Here is a 13,271-nt window from a genome sequence, read left to right as displayed (position 1 = left end):
AGGAGCCCCACACAGGCATAGGGGTATAGAAGATACAAGTACCCCCCTGCCCACTATGGGAGGTCAGGAGCCCCACACAGGCATAGGGGTATAGAAGACACAGCAAGTCCCCCCCCCCCCCCACCTGCCCACTATGGGAGGTCAGGAGCCCCACCCTGGTATAGGGGGATAGAAGACACGGCAAGAACCCCCCTGCCCACAATGGGAGGTCAGGAGCCCCACCCAGGCATAGGGGGATAGAAGACACAGCAAGTCCCCCCCCCCTGCCCACTATGGGAGGCCAGGAGCCCCACCCAGGAAGACACTGTTAGTGACCTTCCTGCCCAGTTTTGGAGATCACCCAGGAAACCTCTTGTTAAGCGCTCCGAGCACATATGGTGGTAATTGCGCCATAATACAGCTCAATGTACAAGGGGAACAATGGACATTTAAAAAATGGGATCGGAAATGTTGTTTAAAATTTATTTTTTTATTTTTATTTTGATAATGTTTTTCTTCTCGATACAAAACGAACAATAAATACTGACAAATAAACTAATATTATTTTAACTTTATCATTATAATAAAACAACGTATGCAGGAGTTTGTGAGTGTGATCACTACAAAAAGGTAAAGGATTATTTTGTATATAATAATAATAATAATAATAATAATAATAATAATAATAATAATAATAATAATAATAATAATCATAATAATAATAATAATAATCATGATAATAACAATAATATGATGCAATAATATTGATAACAATTATGATACTGGTGATATTTCATAATTGGGGCTCATGATGATGATGATGATGTAGATGATAACGATGACAATTTATAATCCTGCCACTCGTCAAGCCAACGACCCATCTTTTTGTATTTCAAATCATATCGAATCATATCGATACTGAACCATATCGATATTCGATTAAAAGGTACGACTTGCTCTATCACCAAACTTTTTAAAGAAGATTATTTTGAGATATATCAGATAGACTTGCATCGCGATGCCAACGCCAACGCCAGGTTTTATGGTTGATTTTTGCTATATAAACCATTGAATTATCTTTTTAAAAGGCAACAATGAAGGCTGTATCATTCCTCACAATATCACCCATGTCTACATTTACTTTCTAAAAAACCTCATTACAGTTTTAACTTTTATCTTCCATTTAAAAAAATTTATTAATTATAAATGACACCCTTCTTCCCTTTCGCATCTTTAGACGATGTCGCCTAGACATTCCATGAAGGAATATAGATAATCCATCAAACAAGATGTCTGATGTCAACAGGAATCACCCAAGTTGTCCAAAGTCAACAAATTGGGGCTTAATAAACTTGTCCAAGGGAAGAAAAAACGAAAGTTCCTGAAGACGTGCTCGAACCCGGGACATTCTGGGTAAGTGTAGCAATGACTATCCCGCACAAATCTTTGGGCCTCTTTTTCGCTCACGAAGTGCCCAAATTCGCGACAAAATATGGGACGAAGCCGTTTGGTATATGCTATTTTTAAAAATTAATTACGACGCTGTTTATCGATGAATATGACTGAAAGTTGGCACACATTTAGAAAAAAGGTCATTTTAGATTATGTCAAGCGACAAAACTCGTACGATTACCAGAAGACCGTTAAAAATAGATTTTTACTCTTTGGAGTAAAATATTTCTAAAACTACCGGGCGTGGAGGTTTTGTCGCTGACAAGGTAATACATGAACATTTCTTCTTTTTGGTTGTAAAATTTCATATGAATATGACGAGTACTTTTCCCGTATTTTACAAAATACCATCCTAATTTGCTCTTCAAGTTTCAATCTTGTAATCCACTTATTACGCAAGATACAACCAAAGGTCGAAAAAAAATGCCGAAAAAGCGTCCCATATTTTTGCGTTTTTTTTCCTCTTTGCGGGTCATCTAAATAAAGGACACCTTTGAAACTGCATAACTTGTTTATTTATGAATGGATTTTCAAAATTCAAAAACAATTTTACTCAGTAGAGAGAGGGCTTTGATTTTAGGCAAATATTTTCCTCAAAAAGAGAAAAAAACATTTTTCATAGTCATTGCTAGTAAATGGCAATGATTTAAACTACTCGGCTACCTCGCCCCCATTTAAATCCATATAGGACAAAGAAACTAGTCATATTGACATATACCCGACGACAACGGATTCAAATCCAGTCACCTAATTTAGGTCATTTTGTTTTTGTTTGTTTTTAAGGGTTTTACGGCGCTTACAACACATTTAGGCCATCCAACCACCCGCTAAAAAGGAAGACAATGGGATGGTCAAACGTTCTACAAGCATAATTATAGCACCCAAGACAAAGGGGAATTGGTGCAAATGGGGAACAGATGGAAATGCCAAGAGCACACTATCAGTGTATCACCTAAATGTCTCATCCAAGCACACAAGCGCAGGTCCTCACTAAGAGGGACACTAAAAGGAAATGTTTACAAATCATATGTTATATATTATGTCAAACAAAAGAATACAGTGCATAACAGAGAGATGATTTACAAGACAAAAAAAAATAATTCCCAAAACTATACATTTGACTGCTCTCCTCCCAGCCAGGGCCAGGGCAAAATCAAATAATCTCATCCCAAGAGAAAGATAGAAAGCCTGTTGGAAAACCGATATAGGGTATAGAAGACACAGTCAGAGCCTCCTTGTCCACTATGGGAGGTCAGGAACCCACCCTGTGGGTCCAAGACCTCCTGTTACACTATAGTGACATTATATAGAATTTGATTTTTAGAATGAAAAACAAACATAAGCCAAGCTATTTTGAGTGACAACGACTGTGAGTAGTTTTATATATTTTAAAAATACTTTAATGTAATATAATAATAATAATAATAATAATAATAATAATAAATAATAATAATAATAATAATAATAATAATAATAATAATAATAATAATAGGTGACAATTAATAATAGTACAACAATATATACATATCATGACCTTCATGAACAGAATAATAAATTATTATGAATGCATTGTGACAACAAAAACAACAAAAAAACAAGAAAAATAAAGAAAACTAAAAATTATTTCGCTGTTGGAGGTTATGTGAGAAAAAAAATTATTGGATCCAAATTTTTGCAAGATTACATGTTTTAAGAAGTTTGATGATGATGATGATGATGATGATGATGATGATGAAGATAATGATGATAATGATGATGATGATGATGATGATGATGATGATGATGATGATGATGATGATGATGATGAAGATGATGACGACGATGACGATAATGATAATGATGATAACAAAAAAATTATTATCATTATGAAAATGATAACAATAATAATGATAATCATGATCATATTACTAATAATAAGTTTAGAATAAGAGTAAAAAGCAAGCCTGAATAGCAATCACAAGGCTTCTGACACAAGCAGGCTATTTCTTCCTTCCAAGCAAAAACATTGTTAGCACCAAAGATTGTAAGAACGACGTTTGAAGGGGGGGGGGGGGGGGGACGTTTTTAATACAAACAAATAATATTCTATTTTATATGACAAGAGCTGCAAACAAGAAAGTAAAAAGTAAAAGTAATAATTCAGTGAAATGAAAGATTGCACGTCATCATTTAACGACATCACATGGTCAAAGTGTTCAATTCAAATTATTATAAAAAACAAAACAAAAACAAAAACCAACCAAAAACAAAACTGACACACGATAGAAAGCAACGTCCAGTCTGGTAACAAATCTCTTGTTTAAAGACAAAAAAGAAATGAACATAGACAATAGAATCTTGATTCTTGGAGGGAGAGCTGATGGTGTAGAGCTAGTTCCACTTGCCTTCAGAGTAGTCGGTCTTGGGTTTTGAATCCATGTGCAGACATTTGCTTTGATGTAAATTTGTCCATAACTACGACCAGAACTATTTTAGGAGTGTGACAATCACGATAACGGAGAGTGATTGAAGTCAACTAAAACTCGTTATAGATTTCAAAGGAATACAAGGAGCAATCTCTCTGAAATAGAAGGACAGAACAATGTGCCTTGAAAATGTAAGAAAATTTGAGTTATGAAAAGTTTATTAACCATTAGGGGAAATAAAATGTCACAGGCTAAGTACAGGAGTCGGTATAGAGCCGTAATGAGGTTTGGACGAAAGGCGCTATAGAAATATGCTTATTATTACATCATTAAGTATTTTATTATTATTATTATTATTATAATCTGCCCCCATCCCGTACCAGCCAAAGAAGAGTTGAAAGACAACTCTGCACCAAATCTAAATTTCATCTTCTTGGATTGTCTGCCTTTTTTGGTAAATCTTAAACAGAAAAGACAGAAAAAATGGAACTTTTTGACTCCACAGTGGTCTGTAATGATGGTGGCGAATCACACGGGTCACGGGTAAAATAGAATGGACGATGGAAGACAAGAAAGCAATGACGTTAAATAAAAACAAAAACAAAAACAAAAAAATCGCATTCCTCTCTCTACCGTAGTAGATACTATAATACAAGCTTTGTACAAATATATACGAATTTCAATATGTCAATTTTAGACCAAAAAATAATTAAACGATTTCACATTTTCTATTTTCACGTTGCGATGAGAGTACACAACAACAAATTATGCAATATTACAAATAATTCATGAACTGAAAAAAAAAAGAAGTAATGAATCGAAGGGAAAATTCATCAAAATTCATTGAAAGATCACATGAAATAAACTGATGATAAATTGAATAAATGTTACGATTATCATCACCAGGGCAAAATGTGATAAAAGCGATAATTGAAATAATTAGATGAATGGTATGTCCAAAACGGAATACTTTTATTGGCATATATCGAATATCAATGAGGATGAAAGGAACTTATAATGAACAGTCTCCTCACACCATCAGATTGAATATAATATTATATCATTACTTATCATGAACAGTCTCCTCACACCATCAGTTTGAATATAATATTATATCATTACTTATCATGAACAGTCTCCTCACACCATCAGTTTGAATATAATATTATATCATTACTTATCATGAACAGTCTCCTCACACCATCAGTTTGAATATAATATTATTCTATCAAACAAAATCAAAGAGCCATCAACAGGAAGGTTGTAAGTAGGAAAATTTAAAAATAACGGGCTATAAAATTTGATGCCAAAGATTCCTTGACTAAGTCGTGAAATGTTGTTAAGATAAAATGTTTTGGTCGGTTCCCAATGGAATATCATATATCAAAGTTTTTGTTCCTATTTTTTTAAAAAAAGGAAAAAAACGTTACCATGTTATTGTTGAGCTGACCGAAGCCATTGTGATTCACTGCGATAAATTGACAGCTATAAATCTCTCTCTCTCTCTGTTAGCTCTCTCAACATACACACATAATCCAATTTTTCTTTCTCTCTCTCTCTCTCACACACACATACATACACACACACATGCAAAGTAAATAAAGATTCAAAGGAGTTTAGTTTTCCTATCCGTTCTGTTATCAAAAATTCATCAAATCCTCACATACCCCATCCTCTCCATCGTATTTCTCTTTTACAACTGATAGAATTTCTCCTATCACTCAAACAGTCACTCTCTCACTCCTATTATGTTACAAGTTATTGTATCACGGTTAACAATATCTTTATTCAGACAGCAACATTACAAGATCACCTCCATCATTATCTGCCTCATACCTTTCCAAACCCTCACTCCTGGCCTTACCACACTTTACAGCAAGCATAAATGTTTCTGACAAACATATTAATATTATTATGTTAGGCCCACAGTCAAACCAAAGTCTGGAATTAGATTGGGATAAACAAGGCAGAGGAAATTCTATCAATTTTAAATCAAAAAGATCAGAATTATGAAATGTTGTTGGTTTAAAAAACTGCAGTGGAATTCTGATAAAGCCATCACTGCCAAACCAGAAAGAGTCGTAGAGTTTAAGCAATGTAGACAGTGTCCATTATCTATAGAATAATGATAACATTTAACTTTTTAAAAAACAGAAAAGAAATAGGGACCACCAAGACGTTAACTTTAAGAATGCTTCCTTGGTGATGCCACTGTCCATCCATTTTCCTCACAATAATATCTAGCTTGTCAATAGAACTCCAATGTCATGCATTAGATTGTCAAGTAAGACTAACATCAGAAATCTATTCGGTATTCAAGCAAAATGAACCCTTTAGTGGTGGTGACATTGAATGTCTTTCCAATCCATCTTCCTCCCATTATTTATCTGGTTTTCTAACCAGGCCAAATCCTGGCTGGATTCACCACGAAATCAGAAATGGTGATAACGTTTGGGATTCCATGACACTTGATGAGCATTGTTGTTGTTGCTGTTCTACTGGAAGAAACCAAACCAGTGAGACTGGGAGATGTAGCAGGTTGGAGTCAGGAAAACAAAACAAGCTCAACCAATCTCCTATGGCAAGCAAGGGTTAAATGGTGACATTGGAAAAGGGTTAAATGGTGAGATTGGAAAAGGGTTAAATGGTGAGATTGGAAAAGGGTTAAATGGTGAGATTGGAAAAGGGTTAAATGGTGAGATTGGAAAAGGGTTAAATGGTGAGATTGGAATACGATGAGGACGAATTCAATGAACTATCACAAATCCATTCCACTAACAATTTCTAACCAGGCCAAATCCTGGCTGGATTCACCACGAAATCAGAAATGGTGATAACGTTTGGGATTCCATGACACTTGATGAGCATTGTTGTTGTTGCTGTTCTACTGGAAGAAACCAAACCAGTGAGACTGGGAGATGTAGCAGGTTGGAGTCAGGAAAACAAAACAAGCTCAACCAATCTCCTATGGCAAGCAAGGGTTAAATGGTGACATTGGAAAAGGGTTAAATGGTGAGATTGGAAAAGGGTTAAATGGTGAGATTGGAAAAGGGTTAAATGGTGAGATTGGAATACGATGAGGACGAATTCAATGAACTATCACAAATCCATTCCACTAACAATGTGCCCCCCCCCCCCCCCCTATAATACATCATTTACAAGGAAAGATCTGCTAGACCAGCGTAACATTTAACAATCCCGCTAATAATGATATTCTGACCAGGCCAGACTGGCCATATTTAAGCAGTCAAATGAAAATGGTTGCTTGTAGACCTGTGACATTTGAAGGCTGGGTTACTTTTGGCTTTCTAGCATGACTATGTATTTAAATCTTTCTTTGCTATCAATTCAAAATCATCATACCATCAGTAGATGACAAGCAAAAGCCAAACAAACCCCAGTAAAACCTCTATCTAATTTGCGATGACATCCAGTTTCATCCTTTCAAAAAAAACAAAAAAACCCAACAAAAATAAACTAACCAACAACATGGGATACAAGATACAAAAAGCCATTCCAACTCGGATCCAGACTATTCTAAAATAGTAAGAGTAGAATAGAAAGCATACCATTGGTGAGTGGTGTGGTATAGCCTTGTAGTGACTCAATAAACTCTACAATTTCTGTTGAATAATCCGAGTCTTGAGGAAGTTATCATGATTTGGTCATGTGAAATCTCCCCCGCCCATCTGAATAAAAAAAGGAAACGACTCCATACACAGATTTGACTTGTATTTGTGGCAGAAGTGAGGTCGTCCCAACAGTCTAGAAAATACGAAGCAAAAATTTAAATAGCAGCTTCAAATGAAAGAACAAAATATGTTTTTAAAAAAAAATGTTTCTGGGATTATAGAATGTCTTCAGCCAACAACAACAACAACAACAAAACATTCTTGTATTTACATCATATTACTGGTTTGTTGTTTTGGTTTTTGGCTGAAGAAGGAATTCGAGCCCAAAGTTTCCCCCTGCATTATTTTTGTTTTGTTTTGTTTTTGTAAGAAGTTGTATTCATTTTTGTTAAACACTTTTTAAAGTTGAAGCTAAAATAAATACTCATGGTCAGACATCTGTCCAGTCTACACTACCATGGTCAGACATCTATCTGTTCAGTCTACACTACCATGGTCAGACATCTATCTGTCCAGTCTACACTACCATGGTCAGACATCTATCTGTTCAGTCTACACTACCATGGTCAGACATCTATCTGTCCAGTCTACACTACCATGGTCAGACATCTATCTGTTCAGTCTACACTACCATGGTCAGACATCTATCTGTTCAGTCTACACTACCATGGTCAGACATCTATCTGTTCAGTCTACACTACCATGGTCAGACATCTATCTGTCCAGTCTACACTACCATGGTCAGACATCTATCTGTTCAGTCTACACTACCATGGTCAGACATCTATCTGTTCAGTCTACACTACCATGGTCAGACATCTATCTGTTCAGTCTACACTACCATGGTCAGACATCTATCTGTCAGTCTACACTACCATGGTCAGACATCTATCTGTTCATCTACACTACCATGGTCAGACATCTATCTGTTCAGTCTACATACCATGGTCAGACATCTATCTGTTCAGTCTACACTACCATGGTCAGACATCTATCTGTTCAGTCTACACTCCCAGGTCAGACATCTATCGTTCAGTCTACACTACCATGGTCAGACATCTATCTGTTCAGTCTACACTACCATGGTCAGACATCTATCTGTTCAGTCTACACTACCATGGTCAGACATCTATCTGTTCAGTCTACACTACCATGGTCAGACATCTACAGTATCAGGACTTGGAACACGGTTGGTGTGATTGGACGAAAGAGTTGGACCGTAAGATGAAGACGATGATGATTCCGTTGATGATAAAAAGTCTCCTCCTCCACCCCTTCCCACTTGTCCATCCTCTCTGTTTGTAGAAGTGACGATAGGATAGGCGTGTCCTCCACCTCCTACACTTCTAGCAGGCGAAACACGAGACGACGAGGAAGACGAAGACGTTGACGAAAGCGATAAGGATGAAGAGGATGCGAGGGAACTGGATGAGGGAGTTGATGCGGACGATGCTAAGGAGGAGGAGGATGGATGCTGGCTATTGTTGTTGATAGATGATGATGATGTTGTTGTTGTTGTTGTAGCTGTGGCCGGGGCTGATGAGGACTCCAGCAATGCCTCGGCAGCCCTTTCCACATCCCATCCACAAGCCACGAGGGATTCCTTACACTGGTGGACGTCGGCTATTCCGATAGACAGCAATTTCTTCAGCTGGATGTATTTGGTGGCTTTGGTCACATCCCATCTAGTATTCTCTAAGGCTACCATACAGTCCTCCACTGTCACCTGTAGAAAGACAGGAGAGAAAAAATTGAATACAAAGTCAGTTTGGTGTTCGGTTATTATAATAATTTTTTTTTTTTCAAATTTATTCAATTACCTTTTTTTTTTTTTTTATGGGGGGGGGGGGGGTGTTATAGAAAGTTTGACAAGGCATTGGAAAATGGAAATGAAAACAAAACAATAAGATAGGTAATAGTTCATTGCTTGTAAATTCTTAGGTCGCTGGCACTTTGGAAACATTTTTAACAACCCAAGTGAGAAAGATGGGTCTCGTTTAAAGAAAGAACAAAGATATGGCAGCAGCAATGTTAGCCCATCCTAACAGTTACAAACATCACATTCATTAAGTCAGAAATAGCCACTATCACAGGATCTCCATCAAAAAGGGAAATACTCAAGACAGTTTACACAACACACTTGCACAGATTATATAATTTATGTAAAAAAATAAAACTGTTAAAACTCTCGTGGGGGAAAAAAATAATCCTGCAACTGCCAGTTGGAATTGTTTGGCGTTTCATTTCAGTGCCAGCAAAATGGACGAAGATGGGATATTTGAAAAAAAAATCTAGATTTACTATTAAAAGCATAAGAGAAAAAGACAAATGGGAATGGTTCAAATAGGAAACAGATGTAGATTCCAAGAGCACACTATTATCAGTGTACTTTGTTTGAGATCATCTAAAAGTCTCCTCCAGACATAAGTATACACTACCAAGAATACACTCAGATGTTAACAGATCACTAAATATTCAAAACAAAACAATTTAGCTGTACACAACAGAGAGATGATTTACAAGGAAAGTAATATCATCTCCCCAAACTATGCCTATAGATTTGAATGTTTTCCTCCCAGCTATGGACTCCAGCCAGAGCCAGGACAAAAGCCAAGTAATCTCATTCCAAGACAAACACATACAGCAAGTTGGAGATTAGGGAGATAGAAGACAAAGCTATCCAAAAGTTTACAAAGCAGAAATAATTATCTGTGCATGGTTTGTTATAGAAACACAGGAATAGCCAAGTCAGAGTGGCATAGAGATAGGGGCTATAGATAGTATGCGCTTGGCTAAGAAATTCACAAAATTGCCATCTGGAAATATAACGGACCAACACACAAAACTATGTGTAACCTTGAACGTTTATAGTCTGGTTAATGCAAAAACCAAAAACGAAGACCCAAGTGACGTCAACCTGATTCTCTATCTATTGATATCAAGTACAGAGGCCGTCAAGATGTTGCTGATTTCCTTACCTCGTTCTGAAAGATCTTCAGCAGGGTTTCTATCTCTTGGCAATTCTTCTCCCTAAAACGTGACAAAACAAATAGAAATTTTATCAATAAAGATCGGCATGGGCACAAATTCACATAACACTGAAAATTCAACTTTGGTGCCATTATTATCAACTTAGCACAGGAAAACAGAATCAGAATTGTCATTTAATGTTTAAAAACTCTGATTTACAATTAAATAAATTAAATTTCTTTTACATACTTTAAAAATATAGATAAATAAATAAATTAATTAATCTTTTAAAAATAAACAAATACCTACATAAATAAATACAAAAAAAATGAATGAAAAAATAAATAATTTCAATTATTAAGGAGGATATATATATACATATATACACAAAATGTGTATATAAATGAATTATAAAACTAAAATATAAAGTTTTAAAAAAATCAAAATTATTGGGTGAACAGTGAATTAATCAGAAAGATTACATAAATGATACTAATAATATAGTCATGATATTATCATACAGGCTGTAACAGTGGCAAGTCATTGTAATACATGATGTGAAATAATCAGATGATGTGAAAAATACATCATTCCCTGTCACAAAATATTACAATGAAATGGGTAAATGTAATATCATAAATATGTACATAAGGGGAAAATCACCGTGTTACCAATATGTATATAAAAAGTCAAATATACAATGGAATAAAAACAGATTATTATTATTATTATATTATTATTATTATTATTATTATTATTATTATTATTATTATTATTATTATTATTATTATAACAAGAATGAGAATGTAGAAATCTGACAGCATGGACAATGTGAATTGCCCTAGACTGACCCAGGAAAGAAGACACTGTACAGTAAACATTCCTATACAAATGACACAACAAGAGCGTCTCTGATATTCCAGATGAGCAGATTCAGGTGGCAAATGGTCACGGCACACAGAAAGGGAACAGTGAATACAAAGGACAGAAATAGAAGACTAAAACCGATGGATTTAATGAGATGACTGAGAGAGGCAGAGAGAGATAGATAGATAGATAGATAGATAGATAGATAGAGAGAGGGGGGGGGCAGGAGAAAGAAAGAACGAGGGAGAGAAAGAGAGAGAGAGAGAGAGAAAGAGAGAGAGAGAGAGAGAAAGAGAAAGAGAGAGAGAGAGAGAGAGAGAGAGAGAGAGAGAGAGAGAGAGAGAGAGAGAGATATTAAAACATTGAACATAAACTAGACAATCATAAGACCAAGCACAGCCGATGGAAACAAAAGACTGAGTCAGACTAAGACGACTGAAAACCAAAGACAGAATACCCAGACCGAACACGACAGACATTTATAGAAGACAGTTACGTTCACCAATAATGCAGAAATAGAATCGTGACTAAGTCGACATTTGAAAAGGAAATTTGGATCCATAGGTCTCTCCCGAGGAATGTACTGGGCATGGAATGAAACCAAAACACACTGTATGAATGTGAAGTGTTATTGTTGTGTTTGTCATTAAAACTGGGCATGGAATGAAACTAAAACACACTGTATGAATGTGAAGTGTTATTGTTGTGTTTGTCATTAAAACTGGGCATGGAATGAAACTAAAACACACTGTATGAATTGAAGTGTTATTGTTGTGTTTGTCATAAACTGGCATGGAATGAAACTAAAACACACTGTATGAATGTGAAGTGTTATTGTTGTGTTTGTCATTAAAACTGGGCATGGAATGAAACTAAAACACACTGTATGAATGTGGTGTTATTGTTGTGTTTGTCATTAAAACTGGGCATGGAATGAAACTAAAACACACTGTATGAATGTGAAGTGTTATTGTTGTGTTTGTCATTAAAACTGGGCATGGAATGAAACTAAAACACACTGTATGAATGTGAAGTGTTATTGTTGTGTTTGTCATTAAAACTGGGCATGGAATGAAACTAAAACACACTGTATGAATGTGAAGTGTTATTGTTGTGTTTGTCATTAAAACTGGGCATGGAATGAAACCAAAACACACTGTATGAATGTGAAGTGTTATTGTTGTGTTTGTCATTAAAACTGGGCATGGAATGAAACTAAAACACACTGTATGAATGTGAAGTGTTATTGTTGTGTTTGTCATTAAAACTGGGCATGGAATGAAACCAAAACACACTGTATGAATGTGAAGTGTTATTGTTGTGTTTGTCATTAAAACTGGGCATGGAATGAAACCAAAACACACTGTATGAATGTGAAGTGTTATTGTTGTGTTTGTCATTAAAACTGGGCATGGAATGAAACTAAAACACACTGTATGAATGTGAAGTGTTATTGTTGTGTTTGTCATTAAAACTGGGCATGGAATGAAACTAAAACACACTGTATGAATGTGAAGTGTTATTGTTGTGTTTGTCATTAAAACTGGGCATGGAATGAAACTAAAACACACTGTATGAATGTGAAGTGTTATTGTTGTGTTTGTCATTAAAACTGGGCATGGAATGAAACTAAAACACACTGTATGAATGTGAAGTGTTATTGTTGTGTTTGTCATTAAAACTGGGCATGGAATGAAACTAAAACACACTGTATGAATGTGAAGTGTTATTGTTGTGTTTGTCATTAAAACTGGGCATGGAATGAAACCAAAACACACTGTATGAATGTGAAGTGTTATTGTTGTGTTTGTCATTAAAACTGGGCATGGAATGAAACCAAAACACACTGTATGAATGTGAAGTGTTATTGTTGTGTTTGTCATTAAAAGTAGATAAAAGATATCATATGAAAGGAATATACAGTATGGATGTTACAGCATTTTAAAAAAGGCATCATTATCGTATC

The 13,271-nt window shown here is 35.6% G+C and overlaps 1 protein-coding gene across 1 annotated transcript in view; it reads right to left on the bottom strand.

Annotated features, from left to right (window-relative positions):
* Nucleotides 1-441: 441 nt before the first annotated feature.
* Nucleotides 442-13,271, bottom strand: part of LOC144970043 (uncharacterized) — a gene marked incomplete in the record, with an annotated part of 150,687 nt that continues 137,857 nt past the window's right edge. Inside the window, 3 exon segments of the mRNA XM_078909239.1 lie at nt 442-8,339; nt 8,510-9,194; nt 10,447-10,498. Of these exon segments, the coding sequence (XP_078765365.1) occupies nt 10,476-10,498 (23 nt within the window).

Source organism: Berghia stephanieae, chromosome 4, assembly GCF_034508935.2.
Source record: "Berghia stephanieae isolate SIO BIC M18660-M18661 chromosome 4, UCSD_Bste_1.3, whole genome shotgun sequence".
Classification (NCBI taxonomy): Eukaryota; Metazoa; Mollusca; class Gastropoda; order Nudibranchia; family Aeolidiidae; genus Berghia; species Berghia stephanieae.
Note: the sequence above shows the minus strand (reverse complement) of the source record. Positions and strands in the feature narration are given on the sequence as shown.